This window comes from Cydia strobilella, chromosome 12 (genome assembly GCF_947568885.1).
Source record: "Cydia strobilella chromosome 12, ilCydStro3.1, whole genome shotgun sequence".
NCBI lineage: Eukaryota > Metazoa > Arthropoda > Insecta > Lepidoptera > Tortricidae > Cydia > Cydia strobilella.
In genome coordinates, this window is record NC_086052.1 from 10,592,351 (window position 1) to 10,613,907 (window position 21,557).

Genomic DNA, 21,557 nt, shown 5'->3' on the forward strand with positions numbered 1-21,557 from the left:
AGGATCCTTATGCTCCATGTGCCTTGGTGCGGTGCGATAGTGTGTTACACTTTTAGATCTCAATCGTATAGTTTGCGTATAGTCGTCCGCCAAGAAATTGTAGATAATTATTGTGGGCGCCACTTCCTACGTAACTGTCACATTTTTGACGTAAAATGCTTAAACATGGCAACAATGAGGGCTATCGTTTTTTGCTCACCAGTTGGCGCCTCTGTTGATGGTGGTCCAAAAGACTAAAGAACAGCTGTCAGTCATTGAAGTGACATTTGACATTTCGAACTATGGAAAAGACCACCATCTACACTAGCGCCCCTAGCGCCGAATTCATACGCGTTAGCCCTCATTTTTTTTTTTTTTTTTTTTAACATATATACTCATTTAGTATGGATGTTTTTAAGTTCCATTTTAGCCGCACGTTAAATAAAGGTATGCACGCACGAGTGCATACCTTTATTTGACGTGACGTGACGCGTTTTGTCTTTGATTTTGTCACTCACATCAAGTCTATAGAATCCTCCACACTCATGCGCGAATCACGACGCGAAGCCGCGTACGTAAGTGTGGCGTTTTCACGCCTAGTTCCCCGTTTTTTGTCGGTTTATTAGCCCGCGTCAAAGGAGGCGAAGCGCGAACTGGCAAGACTACATTACACACTAATTTGACTATGTGCCAAAGGCCCTCCACACTCATGCGCGAATCGCGGCTTCGCGCCGTGATTCGCGCGTGAGTGTGGAGGGCCCTTTAAGCCATCTTGGCGCCAACCAAACCACGAAATCGCCGTGAAGTTTGCAAGCGTGGAGTCATACATCAACGTTGCGACATGTTCTCTCCGCGAAGTCGCGCCGCGATTCACGCACATAGTCTGGAGCAGCTGCGCGCATCACAAGCAACTCAGTCGCCAGGCGATTTATTTGTCGTAAAAAGACAAAAGAATCGCCTGGCGACTAAGTTGCTCGTGCGGGCATACCCTAAGGCCCATAAGCACGAGAGCTTAAAAAGCGTTGCGTTTGCGACGCACCTATAAGTAAGAGCGAGAAAGTAATATCTCTTTCTTGCTCTTACTTATGGGTTCGTCTCTCACGCAACGCTTTTTAAGCTCTCGTGCGAATGGGGCCTAAGGATAGTGAAGAGCGCCCTCCACACTCGTGCGCGAAGCTACGAACGCGAGTGTGGGGTCTAGTTTTCTAATCAACGAAATAGACTCCACACTCGCGTTCGCGGCTTTACGCCGCGTAGTCTGGAATTGCCTTAACAAAACAACAACAAACAACCTCTTCTCATAGTTCTTTGAAAGGCAGGAACACGGTATGACGAATTGGTTTGCTAGGCTAGTATTAATTTCAGTTTACGTGGGTCACACAAATAATTTCAGCGTTTTTGAAAATTCATCCCCTGGTGGTGAAAAAGGGGTTGAAACTTTGTATGGAGATCAAAAAATTTTTAAGTGCGGGATTTGAATCTTTGTATATGGGCATATTATTAGAATATATGAAAAGTAATTTCAGCGTCTTTTTTAATTCATCCCCTAACAGGGTTAAAAAGGGGTTGAAAGTTTGAATCCATTACAAATGCTTTGAAACTTCTTGGAAAGGCATAATAGCCGATTACAAAAAAAGGGATTTCGGCGTTTTTTGTAATTCAACTCCTAAGGGGGTTAAAAAGGGGATGAAAGTTTTTCTTGGGGTTCAAATTTTATTATAAGCTAGGAACTTGAAACTGCAAAAAGATATTATATTAAAAAACAAGAAAACTAATTTCAGCGTTTTTAAAAATTCATCCCCCAAGGTGGTGAAAAAGGGGTTGAAAGTTTGTATGGAGATAAAATATTTTTGTGAGTGCGGGGCTTGAATCTTTGTATAAGGACATATTAGTAGAATACAAGAAAAGTAAGTTTGTATGAAGATCGAAAAAAATTTAGCGGGACTTGAAACTTTGTGTATTAGAATAAAGGAAAAGTAATTTTAGCGTTTTTTAAAATTCATCCCCTAACAGTGCTAAAAAGGGGTTGAAAGTTTGTATAGGGTTTCAATTTTATTTAAGCTAGGAATTTGAAACATCGTAATAAAGTATTTCATTAAAAGAGAAGAAAATTAATTTTAGCGATTTTAAAAATGCATCCCCCAAGGTGGTGAAAAAGGGGTTGAAGGGTTGAAGTTGAAAGTTTGTATGGAGATCAAATATTTTTTGGAGTGCAGGACTTGAATCTTTGTATAATGGCATATTACTAGAATGCAAGAAAAGTAATTTCAGAAATTTTTGTAATTCATCCCTTAAAAGGGTTAAAAAGGGGTTGAAAGTTTGTATAGGGAGGGTTCCAATTTTATTTCAAGCTAGGAATTTGAAACTTCGTATAAAAGTATTTCATATAAAGAGAAGAAAACTTATTTCAGCGTTTTTGAAAGTTCATCTCTTAAGGTGCAAAGGGGTTAAAAATTTGTATGAAGGTCAAACATTTTGTTGAGTGCCGGGACTAGAATATTTGTATAAAGGCATATTATTAGAATACAAGAAAAGTAATTTCAGCGTTTTTAAAAATTCATCTTCTAAGTGGTTAAAAAGGGGTTGAAACACTGATTTAAACTTTCACGATTTTTACTCATTATTATTCAACAACGACGGGACTTAATCCCGTAAAATAAGTTTTAAATTTACAACGTTCTTCCACGGGGACAACGCCGTCCTCAAAACGTCGGAGGTAAATTTAAAACTTATTTTACGCGATTAAGTCCCGTCGTTGTTGAATAATAAGGGGTTGAAAGTTTGTAGGGGCCCTAATTTTATTTCAAGCTAGGTACTTAAAACTTCGTAGAAAGATATTTAATGAAAAGAGAAGATAACTAATTTCAGCATTTTTGAAAATTCATCCCCCAAGGTGGTTAAAAATGGGCTGAAAGTTTGTATGGAGATCCAACCTTTTTTTGAGTGCGGCACTTCAGTCTTTGGGGACGTTCAAATATTACGTAAAGCAATTTGGGGGGGGGGGGGGTCTTGTAAAACGTTACGATGCGTTACAGGGGTGGGAGGGGGTGTTGGAACAAGGCGTTACGTAACATGTTTTTTTTAATAAATATCATTTTAATCACGCCTATTTCCCGGAGGGGTAGGCTGAGACCACGGATTTCAACTTGCTACGATCCTGACATACCTCTTTCGCTTCCTTTACTTTCATGCTATAACATTCCTAATACACGATCGCTCAATTCTTCAATTTTATGATTATACTTTTATACTTTCCTAAACATAACTGTGACTTTTAGGTAAATATGGTCACTTTGGTGTTAGGTAACTTTTAGGTAGGGGGGGGGGGGGGGGGGTACAGGAAAACGTTACGGCGCGTTACACGGGGGACGGGGACGGGGGGGGGGTCAAAAATCTTCGAAAATTGCATTACGTAATATTTGAACGCCCCCTTTGTATAAAGGCATATTATTAGAATACAAGAAAAGTAATATAAGCATTTTTAAATATTCATCTCTTAAAAGGGTTAAAAAGGGGTTGAAAGTTCGAATCTATTACAAATGCTTTGAAACTTCTTAGAAAAGTAGTGTTAAGTTTAGTAAGTAGTTTTTAAGATTTACTAACAAAATTGTATGGGTCTGAAATAAATGTTTTATTATTATTCTCTTTATTTATTCTTTTTCTTACGTTAAGCTCGCTCCAGACGACGCGGCGCGAAGCCGCGAACGCGAATGTGGAGTCGATTTCGCTGATTAGCGAACTAGACTCCGCACTCGCGTTCGCAGCTTCACGCCGCGATTCGCGCACGAGTGTGGAGGGCCCTTTAGGTTTTTTATAATATGCATATAAAAGTAAAATATAAAAACACTTTCAAAACAATACTAAATACATGTAAACAAATTATAAAAAACCTAACCTAGGGTGCTGCCAGCAGCGGGGCAGGGCCCAAGCTGCCGGTGGTCAGGGCCGCAGAGAGAGGAACCGGCGGACTATCCGCGCCGTGTCCAAGCTCACCGCCTTCTGCATCTGACCCTTGATCCCTCTGATCCAACCACCTAGCGAGAGTCTCTCAAGGTGTTGGTCGAGACTCTTCGCTATGAGACCGTTCGCTGAAACGACTATCGGGACAATGATCGTCGAATCAACATCCCACATGGCGGTTATCTAGTGAGCCAAGTCTAGGTACTTACTGGACTTGTCCTTCTCGGCTTTCACGAGATTCTCATCATGGGGGATGGTGATGTCGACGAACACGGCCCGGCGCTGCGATCGATCTATTATCACAATGTCAGGCTTATTGGCTACAATAGTCCTGTCAGTGATGATAGATCGATCCCAATTATTATTATTATTGCATAAGATAACAAAAAAAGTTATTTCAACGTTCTTAGATATTTAACCCCTAAGGGGGTTAAAAAGGGGATGTAGTTTTAATGTGGTACAAGTTTTCTTTTAAGGTAGTAGGAGGCTTGATACTTGGTAAAAGGGCATTATATTCAAATAGTCAAAAACTGATTTCAACGTTTTTGAAGTTTGTTTGCATCGGGAGCGAACATTTTTTTTATTTAAATAAGTAGTGGACTTGAAAATCTTCTAAGAGGGTTGATCGAGAACTTTTTTTTTTTTAGTTAAGGGCTTGAAACTTCGTAGCTTGTGAAAGACAAATTTTATGGATTGTAGAATTATTAACCAATGTTTAACCGTCCCTACTGATATCTTTTGCTGCATAATGTTCCATGCTCACAGACATATTTATATAACCAACAAACACAAATCCACGCGTACGAAGTCGCTGGCAGTAGGTAGTCATTATTTAAAAAAATCTGGCCTTTTAGTATCAATTTGTAACTAATTTGTGGTATTTTCTATAAAAAGGGACCTTATTGTCAATGGCGCTTACGCCATTATAAACGATGCTCCGAAATAAATACAATGCCGCGCGACGCTGTGCGGCGTAAGCGCCATCGACAATAAGGTCCCTTTTCATAGAAAATGCCCCATTTCATCTATTGGCTACCAATTTATGATAATTTGATAGAATGGGGATAAAATAAAGTAAATTCACATAATTTCAGTTTTATTCATTTTCACCGGAATGTATCGGTAGGAGTGCATGACTGACTTAATATTCCTCAGCACCTTCACCCTCTCCCTCGGCGGAGTCCATGCCGACCTCCTCGTAGTCCTTCTCGAGAGCAGCCAGGTCCTCGCGGGCCTCTGAGAACTCGCCCTCCTCCATACCCTCGCCCACGTACCAGTGCACGAAGGCGCGCTTGGCGTACATGAGGTCGAACTTGTGGTCCAGGCGGGCCCAGGCCTCGGCGATGGCGGTGGTGTTGGATAACATGCACACGGCACGCTGCACCTTCGCCAAGTCACCACCGGGCACGACAGTCGGCGGCTGGTAGTTGATACCGACCTTGAAACCGGTAGGGCACCAGTCCACGAACTGAATCGTACGCTTGGTCTTGATGGTAGCGATGGCCGCGTTTACGTCCTTGGGCACGACGTCACCACGGTACAACATGCAGCAAGCCATGTATTTGCCATGGCGTGGGTCGCATTTCACCATCTGGTTGGCCGGCTCGAAGCAAGCATTGGTGATTTCCGCCACAGAGAGCTGCTCATGATAAGCCTTCTCGGCGGAGATGACTGGCGCGTAGGTGACCAGCGGGAAGTGGATACGCGGGTACGGCACCAAGTTGGTCTGGAACTCAGTCAGATCGACGTTGAGGGCGCCGTCGAAACGCAGGGAGGCCGTGATGGAGGACACGATCTGGCCGATCAGCCTGTTAAGGTTGGTGTAGGTCGGACGCTCGATGTCCAAGTTACGGCGGCAGATGTCGTAGATGGCCTCATTGTCAACCATAAAGGCGCAGTCGGAATGCTCAAGGGTCGTGTGGGTGGTCAAGATGGAGTTGTAGGGCTCGACGACGGCGGTGGAGACCTGGGGCGCGGGATAGATGGCGAACTCGAGCTTGGACTTCTTTCCATAGTCGACCGAGAGGCGTTCCATGAGGAGAGAAGTGAAGCCAGAGCCAGTGCCACCACCGAAGGAGTGGAAGATGAGGAATCCCTGGAGACCAGTGCACTGGTCTGCGAGCTTGCGGACACGGTCAAGCACTAGGTCAACGATTTCCTTGCCGATGGTGTAGTGGCCGCGAGCATAGTTGTTGGCCGCATCTTCCTTACCAGTGATAAGCTGTTCTGGGTGAAACAACTGTCTGTATGTGCCAGTGCGGACCTCATCTGTTAGCAAAAGATAACAATCATTAGAAATGTAGTTTTAAAAGTATTCCAAAGTAGTTTGACAATGAGAAATTTTGGAATGTTTAAGAACTACAAAGTTTTGTATCATTTGGGATCAAGATTCCTTATTCAAAATTATTCAAAAACATTTTGCCAAGTTTAAGTCCCTTCTTAGAAACTTACCGACTACAGTGGGTTCCAAGTCCACAAACACGGCGCGGGGCACATGCTTGCCAGCTCCAGTCTCGCTGAAGAAGGTGTTGAAGGAGTCATCGCCACCCCCGATGGTCTTGTCGGTGGGCATCTGGCCATCGGGCTGGATGCCGTGCTCCAGGCAGTAGAGTTCCCAGCAGGCATTGCCAATCTGGACTCCGGCTTGGCCAACATGTACAGAGATGCACTCGCGCTGTGGCAAAGAAAATTGTATGTTAGTAAAGGTCTAATATGTTTGCTAATAGCAGAGCTAAGTTTTGAATTAACTAATACTTACAAGGCCCAAGTGTAACAAAATAAAGTTCTATTGTATTTACAAAGTGTGTACAGCTACAGGTAATATGTATACACTAGAGGCGGCCTCTAAGAATTAAAATGTTTCCGCACCTCAATGAAGTGCATGCACTTCATTGCTACTGGCTAGCTGCGCTTATTCTTTAGTGACAGACATCAAACGCAAAAAATGGCGGACACAATTTGTTCTCGAAAGCTTGTTAGGGTTCCGTACCCAAAGGGTAAAAACGGGACCCTATTACTAAGACTCCATTGTCCGTCTGTCTGTCACCAGGCTGTATGCTGTATCTCATGAACCGTGATAGCTAGACAGATGAAATTTTCACAGATGATGTATTTCTGTTGCCGCTATAACAAAAAATACTAATAAGTACGGAACCCTCGGTGGGCCAGTACGACTCGCACTTGTCCGTTTTTCTATACATATGTCAGTGCATCAAGTACGTCGAAAGTTTTAAGTTTCTGGTGCTAACAATGGGAAGAAAAATATATAATAATACTTAATATTTCACTTACTCTCGATATTATAAAGCCCGTCACTGACGGAGCGATAATATAATATATATTAATATACCGAAATATATCCTATAGTATAGCTAAGCAACACACACAACGACAACAGAAACTTATCGATTTAACGAGGGTGGCACCCGGTGAGGGTGTCGTGGTGACAAATACCAACGGCCGCCCGGCCGCCATGATTATAAGCGAAACAAAAGAGCATCTTTAATTATACAACGCAATTTAAACAACTGACTAGGGCCTAGAATAACACTTATTTTGAAAGAAGAATGTCAAGCAAAGTAGAAAACTACGATAAATGAAAAAATGTGCATCTGCTGGCGCCTACATGTAATGGTGGCGTGGCCACCCGGTGTCATTTCAACGGAAAATACGTCGGAATAAATAGATTTTCACAACAAAATGATTTTGGGGAATTAATATAAGCTTAAAATAATGCAGTACTCACCATTTTGATTTGAGTTTTGTGTAACTTAACGTAGAATTCGTAGAAATAATTTAATTAAATAAGAGTCGTTTTCGGCGCGACCAGTTAAGAGGCTTGCCCAACGGAAATTATGGAGAAAAATCCGTAGAGGCGCGTTTATAGTGACGGTTTCACGGGGGAGCGACGCCTCAGGCGGACTTCTGATTGGTCGTCGGCTGCCGCATGGGCGTGTGCGGTGTGATTCATTCAACTTTAGGGACGTATTCATATCGATATTGATTGGCGCATGTATTTTAGCACTTTAGTAATTCTACTTATTCAATTAATTATTTAACCCGACAGTACACACTGACCATTACCATTAATTTTAAAACAAATTGTCTTAATTTGACTGGGTTAAGGTTTAAGGTTATATTTTGGGAAGAAATGACCAAATCTGTTGGTCCTAATTACTCTGAATTTATTATATAGGAGAAACGAATTGAACTCTTTTAAACTATTATACAAAAGCGTACAGACCGAAGATTTTACGTCTACAACAATACCTATATCTTTCCTGACTCATTTCTTCTTTTTCTACCAACATTTAGGGTCGAATTTCTAGTCATTTTTCATCAAGTCTCCGGATCGTTTTGGCCGTTATTTTTTTAAAGTGGCCACCCACGACATGTTTCACGAGTTTGTCGGGAATCGGGATCTACACCATCGCGTCGTCGGCGGTGGGCACAAGTACGACTGTACGACTATAAATTATAAACAGTGTTTCTGTGTCGTCATTGCCCCGACAGTACCCGGATACTCAATAATTCTTTACGTATGCGTTTCGCGACCGTCACTCGGGCGTATGGTGAAAAAAATATTTATTTATTTATTTGTAAAGCAGGCAGGCAGTTGAAATAACGGATAATGCCTGTATCCCGAGTCACCAACCGAGTATTCAGTCATTCACTGACATGACTGTCATTTATTCACTGTTCATTACTTTATTACTTATTACTTAATGTTATACAATACAGTTCTTGTAGTACTAACGTAACGGCCAAGCCACATATTTTGGCTAAGGTGTAGTTTGTGAAGTTAGGGTTTATAGTTAGGGCGTCTAGAAGAGTTAGAAGCTTGGCTCTACGTGAGATCATATAACTTTTTGACAGTGCGAGCCATATGGTCTCGTCTTGGCAGCATTTTACATGAAAATGTTTTTGGTGGGATCATAATAGAATGAAAGCAACTCACTCAAATTCCATCCAGTGGCAGTCTGGCAACTTGGCAACCAGTTAATACACAGCTCATCTCAGCATTGTCGATGTCGACTGGTTAAGCGTTAAGACTAGTGGGGGACGTAGAGTTATAATTTTCGCAGGGTAAATCGTTTTGGGCTTAGAACCCACAGTCCATTTTCAAAAACACATTAAATTCAACTAAATTTTTATGCTAAAACAAAACAAAACCTAAAAATAAATGCACAATATAAGACTCTCCCAAATCACCACCTTGCAGCATGGTCGCAAGAACGCTAGCGGCGTTACCTTAATTTCTGTGATCATTTGCATTCGTTATCTCTTTGTTAAATGTGCTATGTACATAAATCATTATTGCATTATAATTTCTGCGCTAGATACAATTTAATATTTATTAAATCACATTTATAATCGGGTCTATCGCGAATTTATTTATTTTGTTACCTTTATTTACGAACTTTTATCGATATCGATAATATTGAGACGCATTGTTGATAGCACTAAAAATTTCTGGGGTTTTTAGGCCTGTCCAGACGAGGACAATTTTTCACCAATCTGATTAAATTGTCAGATCAAATCAGGCCGTGCGGACGCGGACTCAAACGCCATTTGACTCGCCGAAATCGATAGCCGATTATGACCGATATTGCCGATAAAATGGGGTGCGGACGCAATAATACCAATTTGTGACGCTAGTATTCGCGTTTAGGGTACCTTTTTATAGTCTTTCGTAAATTAACTCACGTAGCGTCTTAGGCCCTATACTCACGAGAGCTTTTTCAACGCGCGTTAAAAAAGCGTTTGAATGACACAAATGGATAACCATGTATGTGTTCACACGAGGGCGGTTTTTTAGCGCGGCGCTTGTTTATCGAGCACTGTTCGAAGTGTTCGATTTTCGGCGTTGAGCGTTGACCGTTAATTGAATTGAGCATACGGAACTCCGTGTATCTGTTCTCACAAGCGTTAAAAAAGCGCCGGCGCTCGGCGCTGCTGCCTGCTATCAGTTAGCTGTCAAGTGTCAATCTTAAGATCCTTAGGTGTCAATCATCATGGCTGTTGGCTGTTTGGCTGTGCCGAATTCGTAATAAATAATTATGTGGGAGCGCGATCCCGAATTGTTAATTCTAGAAGTCTAGTCTCGACCATTACTCTATGTTAAATCTTTACCGGAATACGCAAATGTAGTACTTAAAAATGAAGCGTGTTTTTATTACTACACGTGCCCAAGGCAGGGAGTACGAGTCACAAGTGGTTTTTAAGCGTTCATATGAACGCAAATATTAGAAACGGTAAAAAGCCCCAACGTCGGGTTTTAACGCGACGCTTTTTATAAGCTCTCGTGCGAATGGGGCCCATTCGCACGAGCGCTTTTTCAACGCGCGTTAAAAAAGCGTTTGAATGACACAAATGGAAACATGTGTAATTATCACGGATGTATAACTTCATGGTATTTATTCACGCGATGGCGGTAGCGCTTTTTATCAAGCGTTGTTGGATTTTTAACTTTAGCCTTGGTCTTTAAATCGAATTTAGCGTGCGGGCAGATTGAAGCGCTTTTTTAACGCGCGTTGAAAAAGCGCTCGTGAGTATGAGGCCTAAAAAAAACAACACGACCAACACGTGTAAGTTTCTTCTTAGTTAATAATCGTCAATGAAATATGGAGCTTCAGACCTGGCTGTCTCAGCCTCCAAAGTATACAACTTTCAGAATAAACAAAACACGAGAATATGATATCAAAACTTTTGAAAATTACTTGGAAAACGTAAGTATTGCCAATAATTTTAATTAAACTATATTTCACTAGACTTATATTGACCGGGATATAGACCGTGATTACCTTTTGTATTATTTGTGAGCTCCCGAACACCGAACCCCGAACCGTGAATCATTCAAAACTCTAAACTATATTTTTTATTGTTAAAACCTTGTTAAAACTAATTGGAAGGTTTATTTTCAGCAACGTAAAAGTTTAAAATTACCAGCAATACCAAAGTTCTACTGCCTCTATCAGGATTGTTTGGTTGTGGAACAGTGGCTAACCGACGTTCAACCGAGTGGTAATAGTGAGGTGATAGTGATAGTAGACGCACTGTGCGCCGCGGCTGTACTGAGGGGCGCTCATGTGTTTGCTCCAGGAGTAATGGGGCTTCCACCAAGTTAGCTTTGTTATATTATAATTTTCGTAATATTTGACTACCATCACTTTCAATCATATATATGTGTATTCATATTTAATTATGCGATGATCTGATTATGAATTATGAATAGAAAGATTCAGTAAGACTCATTGATGTATAGAACCGGCATCGGCACAGAGAACCAGTACTTTGCGCCTTGCGCCATGAGGTGCTGCCGTTTTAGCATCAAACCATAGAAGCGGAGCGTGAACCCTGCGACCAAAACTCATAAGCGCCATGAATTTTACGGCGTTTACGACGTTTTGGTCGCATGGTACAAGGTTGTGGTAGTGACAATTTCATTGTGTGGTATGTCGTCTATCTATCCTCGTGAGTCTAAATGTACATTAAAATGTACATATTCATTGCAATCTAATTTGAACCTTTTGCTGAAACAAATAGAGTAGCATTTCTTTTGTTTCACTGCGTTGTAAAACAACGAAATTCGTTCCAATATACTTATAGAATAAGGTTCTAATTAAAAATTGAAAAACTTTATATGGAGGGTCTTAGAGGCTATAGCAATAATAACTCAGTGGTAAGACTAAGATTGGATGTACAATGCCAAACATAGATATTTATGGAAGAAATGGGAGGAGGCCTTTACCCAAACAGGATCCATACCCCAAGAAAGAAAAATCAACAGAAACAACAACACCTTAAAAACCTATTTAACCAAATTTAAAAACTGAAATAGAAACTAAATAATTGAAAAGAGTATGGAAACAAAGAGGCTATAATAATAACGACCCCACGGACCCGAGTGCTCCAGAGAGTCGGTCAGGGTCTCCGCCTCTGGCGTGTCTTCGTCGGTCGGAGTGGACCCCAAGGGGACCCGCAGGACTCTCAGCTCTGGCTTGCCTTCATTGGCCGTCCAGAGGGGAGTCGTAAGAGCTATATGCTCCAGGGGTGGAAGTGTTAAAGGGCATAACGCCGCGAGTAACTTCGGAGAAAGCGCAGCATACCTCTCGACACCCTGAGCCGCTCACGCCGGTGTTGCGCCTGGCCGTCTTTACGATGGCGCATCAGGTGCCCATCTTGCGAGTGGCGAGTCACCGCCTGCCTCGATAGCACTGTATAGCACAATGTTATGGCAGGTGTCCGGAACTCTTAGCAATAGCCCAGTATTATATTCCACCTAAATTTAAGCCATAGACCAGGACTCTTTCCACTTTTCTATAATAGCTCCCAATGCCTGCTGAAACCGGTTTACGGGTATCTATTTATGTACCCGTGAATGAGTTCCAGCAGGCGTTCTACATGACATCAAAACTCTCCAAACGGCCTCTACGTGTTGGATCTATATCCCCACGCACGCCTTATAAATGACCGGGCCTGAAAACCCGAGAGTTTGTAACGAAGATACAAATAATAATAATAATAATAAGTCCGCAGGGCAGCTTGTGGCGAGCTGTTGGGTAACGACCCCAAGGACCCGAGTGCTCCCGAGAGTCGGTCAGGGTCTCGGTTTCCGGCGTGTCTTCATCGGTCGGAGTGGACTCCAAGGGGACCTGCAGGACTCTCAGCTCTGGCTTGCCTTCATTGGCCGTCCAGAGAGGAGTCGCTAGAGCTATATGCTCCAGGGGTGGAAGTGAAAGATGCATAAGACGCGAGTTGGCACAGTGGCTGGTAACAGCCAATGGGTAGAAAGCAGCGCACACCTCTCGACACCCCTGAGCCGTCTTCACGACAGCAGTTTCAGGGGCCCATCTAGTCGGCGGCGAGTCACCACCTGCCTCGATAACGTGTACAGACATTGTTATGGCAGGTGTCCGGACCTCTTAGCAATAGCCCAATCTTTTGACCAGCCAAACTTCAATACCATAACCGGCACTCTTTTTCACTGTATTTATAATAGCCCCTACGCCTGTTGGGACCGATTTACGGGTATCTATTTGTACCCGTGAATGGGTTCTAGCAGGTGTATTACATAACAGCAAACTTCTCCAAAGGGCTTCTACGTTTTGGATCTGTATCCCCACGCACGCCTATCAAATGACCGGGATGTATATACCCGTGAGTTTATACGAGATACAAATAATAATAATAAAGACTAAGACATTTTCTTTGTATTTTTAAATAGACAATAAAAAAGTGTCCCTTTTAAATTATCAGTGTCCCACTTTTTTTCCTATATATTATTTATTATCTTTAGAACACACACCCAAATAAAACTGTTACAGATCTTGGATTCTTAAAATGTGAAACACATGTGCCTGTGAAGTCTATGGTCCTGGGTTTTAATCCCGGTAAGGGCATTTATTTGTCTGATGAACACAAATATTTGTTCCTGACTCATGGGTATTTTCCATGTATTTTATCTATATACAGATGTATATCGTCGCCTAGCACCCATAGTACATGTTTTGCTTAGTTTGGGGCTAGGTTGATTTGTGTAACATGTCCCCTAATATATATTTTTTTTTATTTATATTTATCAAATTGAATGTTGTGGAGTTCTGCTAAGCATACTAGGATGCTGAGGATTTTTGTAAATTCAATCCCTAGGGGTTGAAAATAGGGTTTCTTGTTTAGTTTAGAATTAATACTATATTTTACTCTGAACTCCTAATGATCATAGATATTAATTTATAGGTTGCAGTATCAATGATAAAGTTGACATCTATGGTGATGTGGAGGGAAAATGCCAGAAAGGGCTAAAAGTGGAGTATACTGGCCAGAAAGTATTTGTTGGCACCGGCTACTTAAAGATGCTTCGACATGAGCTATTCAATGATGGCATACCACCCAGGTAAATCATTATTTAAAACACTGCAGATTATTATGTCTACGCCTATTTTTATTTCAATTGTTATGGGCGTTATGCCGTTATTCATAAACGCATTACTGGCCTGAATTGGCTATGAATTGTTTGTCTTTATCTGTCTTTTGGACTTATGTATTTGTAAAAAAGGGATAAAACATAATTTAAGTAAATCAGACCTGTAAAGTTTTATGAATAAGGGGGTTAATCTTTAGCACTTACAGTAGCGGCAAAAATCTATCTTTTTTGCGCGCATTCACTCGAAAATTCATATGTATATCATGTAAATAATGATTGTATCATCATCACGACCATATATATATATGTACTTACGTCCCATTGCATGTGGCAATGTGGGCAACCACGTTAGCACCATGCGGATTGGAGACTTTACACACCCTAATGAATACATGTTATATTATAAATCTTATAAATATTGTTTTCTTATTTAAAAAAACACTCAAAATGAAATCTTACCAACAATAAAATTTAGATGGATCGATTGCTAACGAGGATTTTGGTTTAAAAATTAAATTGCATCATTACTTTACAATTTAGTACCCCCACTACCCCCAGGGCTACCGCAAAAACTCGGGCAAACTAATTATTTTCAAAATGAACTCTAGCTTCATCGAATTGTCGTTTTTTATACGCCCCTATATTGTAAATTTCATCGAAATCGCTTGAGCCGTTTTTGAGAAATCATTAAAAAATATATGCAAATGTATCTGAAAGAAATATGATAGATTATTTTCCGTTACTGTATGTTAATTTACCAAGCTATCTAACCCCCCCTTATCAAAATCACATTAAATTGACTAAAAGTAAATGGACCTTTTTATTTTACTATATTACTTTACTGAATGAAGTTTCAATTTACAGTACAGACATCATTTTTAAGGTTTTCTTACCCAAAGGGAAAAAATGGACCCTATTACTAACACCGTTGTCCGTCTGTCTGTCACCAGGCTGTATCTCATGCAGGGACCGGCCCGCTATCCCTTATCGGGGTTTTATAAGGGTATTGCATAAGGCTTAACTCACCATACCCTTTGCCAGACGAAACCCTTTGTTTTGCTTTTAAAAACCCTTATATAAAGCTACCACATTTGAGTAATCGGTAGCCCAAATACCCTTACAAAACCCTTATCATCCGCTCACCAACACCTTGCATATTGCTTATAAGGGTTAGCCTTATAAAGGGCTTCCCTTTTAGCATATAAGCGTGCTAATTTAAGTCGTCTACCTTGTTCATAAAGCACACATTACTTCGAATCCGAGCGATCGTCGGCGGCGACGGCGGCGTTCTTTGACTAGGCACGTATTTTCTTTCCTTTTCATACACTACCGTAGATATATACCAGGGACCGGACAACCCTTTCCGCGATAAAACCCTTTCAATAGGTGACACTTAAACACGGCTAACACATTGAAAGACTTTCCCTTTTGAACTGCAAGCCCATTCATACCCTTACCTTTGACTAACTCTTACCAAAAAGCTAACCAAAAATAAGGCTAGCTCTTAATAAGGGTTACCCTTATCTTTAAGCGCTTTTTATAAAGGTTTCCCTTTGCGTGAAAGAGACAGGATTAGTATATATCTACGGTAGTGTATGAAAAGGAAAGAAAATACGTGCCTAGTCAAAGAACGCCGCCGTCGCCGCCAACGATCGCTCGGATTCGAAGTAATGTGTGCTTTATGAACAAGGTAGACGACTTAAATTAGCACGCTTATATGCTAAAAGGGAAGCCCTTTATAAGGCTAACCCTTATAAGCAATATGCAAGGTGTTGGTGAGCGGATGATAAGGGTTTTGTAAGGGTATTTGGGCTACCGATTACTCAAGTGTGGTAGCTTTATATAAGGGTTTTTAAAAGCAAAACAAAGGGTTTCGTCTGGCAAAGGGTATGGTGAGTTAAGCCTTATGCAATACCCTTATAAAACCCCGATAAGGGATAGCGGGCCGGTCCCTGATATATACTCCGTCCGCGGCTTTGCTCCGTGAACGCGTTAGTGCTAGAAAGATGAAATTTGGCACGAATGTATAAATAAGTTACGCCGACAGTCGTAAAATAAAAACTAGAAAAATGTTTTTTATTTAGGGTGGCTCCCCTACAAGAAAAGCGGAAATGATATTTTTTTCGCCTGAAGCGCCGTTGTTGGATAGGTCTTTCAAAACGAATATGGGAATTCAAAAATATTTTATTGATATACGTAATATTTTCGGAAATAATCACTCCATGTAACTTTTAAACCACGAGTCCAAAAAATAAACAAATAATCGTGAAAGTAAAGTTTAGTAAAGACTTTCAAGGAAAACTATAGCGAACCTGATCGGTTCAGCCGTTTTAGCAAAAAGTATATTTTGTCGCGGAACGGAACGTTTACGGAACCCTATACTGAGCATGGCCCGACATGCTCTTGGCCGGTTTTTCTTGCATGATGGGCCTTTAGAGGTTAATGTCAACAATTGTTTATTTTTCAGCGGAATTGCTATAGAAGTTACTCTGCCCGCTTCAAGACTACCAGTTATTAATGAGTCTATATACCCCAAAGGAACGTTGGTGCTTCAAAACCTTCCATCAATGGTCTGTGGCTGGGTGGTGAAAGCACAGCCCAAGGACCTCATCCTAGACATGTGTGCATCCCCTGGTAATAAGACTACACACTTAGCTGAATTATCTAATAATGAAGTTAGTAGAACTATACTTGCTTTTTTTAAAATAAAAGATCATTTTTGAAGTTACTATTTACAGTACATTCAAATAGTGTTCAACTGTTCAGATAACAGAACATCCTTTGATGCCGGTCTAGTAGGAGGAATATAGCTGTATTTTTTTAGAAATTAATGAGTTTTAACTGACAGTAAACCAGAGAATAAATACATACATATAAACCACATGAAAACTGGCAGTAAAAACTTATCTTGGAAGAGCTGCTTAACTTTACTAAAAAAATGTTGCTAATATTGATGACTAATTCTATTCATGTTCGTTTTAGGGAATTATTGTTGCAATAGATAAAACTCCTCAAAAAGTGGCTAGAATAAAGGAAAATTGTGAGAAACATGGAGTTACTTGTGTCACCGCTTATGCGTTTGACTCAACAAAATGCTATTCAGAAAATGGTACTACTAATGTCACCAAAGGTCCTCCTTTTAGTTCAAATGTTTTTGACAAAATTCTTCTTGATGGACCATGCAGTGGACTTGGACAAAGACCGCAGCTAGTTAACAAAATGACAGACAAGATGCTGCAGTCATACAAATTTGTACAACGAAAGTTAATGGAATCTGTGAGTGAAATTTCTACTTAAACATACGACCATGGGGCCGATCCTGATTTAGCAAAACTTCATTTTCATTGCACCTCGCGCGCACCAATCAGCGTAAGCCCACGTCAAAGACGTCTCAAATCATGAAGGAAATTAATAGTACATTATGATACAAGTGTGCTAAGTTGGTTATTACACACGAGGCCATATTGTGCGCGCGAGCTGTAAGCGAGCGCGCAATAAGAAAGCCGATGTGTGTAATGACCAATGCACACGCGTTTCATACGACGTTTTTCAACACACTTGCGAGAAAAAAAAAGATACTCATATTAATCAAATTTTAATAGTTTAAACAGTTAGTATTGTGTGTTGCATCTGTCATACTGCCGGCCGCCCCTCGCCCCGGCCGCGGGCGGAGAGCCGAGCGGGCCGGCCGGGCCGCGCCGGTGCCCGCCAGTCCGACCAATTAAAGAAGGCTCCCTTTCCATGCATATTATTAGCAATCAGTTACCTTCTTAACTCAGTCGGATAATATAATGAAAAAGCACGAGTGGAATAATACACTGAAAGAGTACGCGTGTTTAATATCTAGGATTATGAGCCAAAAATCGGTGGAATAAAAACGTCGTTTTGAGCAAGTGTGTTGAAAAACAAATTATTAAATTAAATCAGAATCTGCCTCTAAGCATCGAGGTTTCCTTATAGGTATATAGGTATATATCGACGCGGAATCTGCAAAAGTCGATGGAAAAAAGCATTATAAAAAAGCAGTCTAGGCGGATCGGAAGGCGTCGCCGATGCGAGCCGAGCCGAATGACGTCTTTTTCGCTCTTATTGCGTAGACATAAAGCTCTTTTTTTATCAGCTTTTGCCGATTTCGCGTCGATATATGTGGGGAGACCCTAACCCGAAACAAGGAACAACTTTGCCACAGTGACACATGTTACACATACATTTCTTCCATTTTCGAGGGTTCGCTCACGTAACAAACATATTCGTGCGTAGCGTTATTTTGTTCGTGGCTTAGACCTCTGGTCAAAATAACTCAACTTCCGTTCAATAGATAGATGTATTGAAGAAACGCGATTTCGTATAGACATTGCCAGTCTTCTTGTTTTTTACATCCAAATCTTGGCCTGTATTTTCATACTACATACTACTACAGGAGGTATGTCAAATAAGTAATATGTCCCAATACGCTTTTTTCAAGCCCGTGTTTTTTTTTTGCAGGCAGTGAAAGTGATGAAAGTAGGAGGGTTTCTGGTATACAGCACATGCACAGTAACTGAAGAAGAAAATGAAGCCATGGTCGCGTGGGCGTTGAGCAAGTTCCCCTGTCTCCAGCTCGTCCCTGCGGAGCCCCTCCTTGGAGGCCCGGGGATGTCCTGCGCGGGTCTCACGGATGCTCAAAGGTAAATTGATAGAAAAACTGGCCAAGTAGGAGTTTTACTCGTGTCCTAGGGATTCCGAACTTCACGCAAATTTTTTAAATGTTTTTTAAGCCAAACACGCTTGAGAGGATTTATTATTTGTTTTTATAGTAGGTAGCAGTAGAAATACATTCTCGAGAATAGGTCATTGTCTACCCGTAACGGCAAGAATATACCTAGTCGGCTCATAAGTTCTGTCACTGACCTTTAAAATTTAAATTTGGAACTCCTAAAACAAAAACCGTTCTGCATTTGAATTTCGAATCTTTATTAAATATTTGAGTAGTATAATTTTGCAATTTTCTGTTTTCTTCAACATGGAGTGGACGCTTAAAGATAGCCGTACCGCAATAATTGCACTATATCGTTGTGGTCACTCGCCGACTAAAATTTTTAAGCTACTTGAAAATTTAAAATTCTCTCTAAGATTTGTGTATCGTACCATAGAAAGATACAGTGAGGTCTCTAGTTTAAATGACAAGAAAAGAAGCGGTCGTCCGCGTACAGCTAGGACTCCAGCGGTTGTACAAGCAATTAGGGCACGCATTGCCAGAAATCCCGCTAGGAAACAAAAAGTTATGGCCCTCCAGATGGGTTTGAGCAAAAACACGGTGAAAAGAGTGCTTAATCAAGACCTGAGACTTCGTGCTTATAAACGAAAAACTGGCCATCTTCTCAATGGTCGGCTTAAAGCTTTAAGGCTTAAAAGATCTAAAGCTTTATTGAAGAAGTACGCTAAAAATAAGCACCGTTGTATACTGTTTTCGGACGAGAAAATTTTTGACATAGAAGAAAACTGTAATAAACAAAATGATAGAGTGTACGCTCGCAATAGTAAAGAAGCGTCTAATAGCATTCCCCGTATTCAAAGAGGTCATCACCCTTCATCTGTGATGGTTTGGCTGGGAGTTTCTTATGCGGGCGTCACTAGTATGCATTTTTGTGAGAAAGGAGTAAAAACTAGTGCCAAAATGTACCAAGACACGGTGTTGACTAATATTGTGAAACCACTATCCCATACGATGTTTCTAAACCAGCATTGGGTTTTCCAGCAGGACTCTGCTCCAGCCCATAAGGCAAAGTCTACACAAGCCTGGCTCGCCTCCAATAAAATCGACTTTATACGGCATGAAGATTGGCCCTCCTCTAGCCCAGATCTTAATCCTTTAGACTATAAAATATGGCAGTATTTAGAGGAAAAGGTGTGCTCAAAACCTCATGCAAATCTAGACTCGCTGAAAAAATCTCTTGCTACGGCAGTGGCCAATATCGACATGAAAGTGGTGCGTGAATCCATTGACGACTGGCCACGAAGACTTCAAGCCTGTGTAGATAATTATGGCGGTCATTTTGAATAAATGTTATACATTTAGATTCTCTAGTTTATAAGCTTTCAAACGCTGTACAAATTATACGGAATAAACTTAAACTTTTGATTTTATTTGATACTATGTATATGACAGAACTTATGAGCCGACTAGGTAATATAATAGAGGCAGTAATTAATAGTAAGACTATGACAAGGACAAACATTAACAGCGCTTTCTCTGTTACTTCTACCGAAAGTTCCTTAAAACCATCTCGTTCGGTCATTCCTTGAGCTGCGGGTATATGGAACAACTGACTTGATTTTGGGATGTAATGTTTTGCCCCGATCAATAACCTACCTACCTACCTAATGAGACTGAAGTTAATCGTGCCGCATTGATAATGTTTTATTTTTGTACCAAAAAGTACATAAAACTTTTACAAATATTGATCGCCAAACTACGATAACAGTTTGTTGAAGAGGCATACATATTTATTATACGTATTATGTTTGTATACAGTATTGTATAAAGTAGCTAATATATAAAAACAACGCTTTTATAGATTTACAAATAAGGATACTTAGGCCCACTTGCACCATCCCCTAATCCCATAACCCTGGGTTAAGCGGTTAAACCGTTAACAAAGTGTCAAATTGTACTGGTAACCATGGTAACTCCAGCTTTAACCGTTTCGACGCCGTGTCAAACACAAAAGCAGTCATCCAGATGCCACGTCACCGAAGTGTCAAAATTTTAATTGAACTTTATGCATATGCATGTAGGTCTATGTTGCTCTGTGGTCTATGACCGATTTTTATTAGGTGGTATAAGTGGTGGTAGTAGTAATATAAATAAATATGTTCCATAATAATCCTTTATTGAACCCATGTAAAAATACATTAACTTAACGTGAATGAACGTTAGAAAAATGTGATTCAATAGTCGTATTTGTCTTATGAATTAGTAAATTGTAATTTAATAATAATCGAGTTGAATGAGTACTACCAAATTAGGATATTCTGTACATTTTGTACTTTAGAGTATCCAAATGATGGAAGAAATCTTATACAAAAACAATGGCATCAGAATATTTTTATGGCATTTTAAATCTAAAATAAACTCTTTACCAATAAAACTGAAATTAATCTCGATAATAGGTACATAAGATGCACCTTTGAACTATATAAGTAATAACTTGAAATTTGTACTCTATTGTACTCAAAACAAGGCTACTTTTACGGAGCTCTGAGCATTACATGAATACTTTATATGACATACTGATATAGTCATTTATCACATACCATCACATTGAAAACAATCAGGTAAAATATACCACCCCATTTCTATGTCATTAGTACCTTATCAACAACCGCCAAAGTGGTACATTTTTCTTAAGAATGACACAAGGTTTTTTTATTTATGGTAACTATTATTGTTACAGAGCAATGCTACAAAGATTTGGACCTGAAGAAGACTGTCTAAGGCCAACTACACATCCCATATATAAAGACACAATAGGATTCTTCATAGCAAAATTCATCAAAACGGAATAAATTACAATTCATAAATAAATCGTGTACGTAATAAAAACGGCTATAATTTCATATTTAATACCTAACAGGGAAAATAAAATATTAATTAAATAATTACTTTCAATCTGTAGTTTGCTCAGTTAAAAAATGCTGTTCTTAAGGGGCC

At 40.3% G+C, this 21,557-nt stretch overlaps 2 protein-coding genes across 2 annotated transcripts; one reads left to right on the forward strand and one right to left on the reverse strand.

Moving 5' to 3' along the window:
- Positions 1-5,018: 5,018 nt before the first annotated feature.
- Positions 5,019-7,827, reverse strand: LOC134746072 (tubulin alpha chain). The gene is made up of 3 exons (XM_063680297.1): positions 7,685-7,827; positions 6,391-6,613; positions 5,019-6,207 (listed from the first exon to the last, which is right to left on the reverse strand). Exons 1-3 carry the CDS (start codon positions 7,685-7,687, stop codon positions 5,081-5,083), a joined length of 1,353 nt encoding a protein of 450 aa, XP_063536367.1. The 5' UTR covers positions 7,688-7,827; the 3' UTR covers positions 5,019-5,080.
- Positions 7,828-10,537: 2,710 nt separating this feature from the next.
- On the forward strand, positions 10,538-21,458 carry LOC134746073 (tRNA (cytosine(72)-C(5))-methyltransferase NSUN6). The gene is made up of 7 exons (XM_063680298.1): positions 10,538-10,667; positions 10,863-11,061; positions 13,678-13,834; positions 16,332-16,539; positions 16,847-17,140; positions 18,350-18,531; positions 21,301-21,458. Exons 1-7 carry the CDS (start codon positions 10,563-10,565, stop codon positions 21,410-21,412), a joined length of 1,257 nt encoding a protein of 418 aa, XP_063536368.1. The 5' UTR covers positions 10,538-10,562; the 3' UTR covers positions 21,413-21,458.
- Positions 21,459-21,557: the final 99 nt, after the last annotated feature.

Excerpts from the sequence above, each read along its gene's own strand:
- LOC134746073 (XM_063680298.1), top strand. The coding sequence starts at position 10,563 with ATGGAGCTTCAGACCTGGCTGTCTCAGCCTCCAAAGTATACAACTTTC. Across the intron at positions 13,835-16,331 it reads AATGATGGCATACCACCCAG|CGGAATTGCTATAGAAGTTA; the intron begins GTAAATCATTAT and ends TTTATTTTTCAG. Across the intron at positions 18,532-21,300 it reads GGTCTCACGGATGCTCAAAG|AGCAATGCTACAAAGATTTG; the intron begins GTAAATTGATAG and ends TTATTGTTACAG.
- LOC134746072 (XM_063680297.1), bottom strand. Across the intron at positions 6,208-6,390 it reads CTTGGAACCCACTGTAGTCG|ATGAGGTCCGCACTGGCACA; the intron begins GTAAGTTTCTAA and ends TTTTGCTAACAG.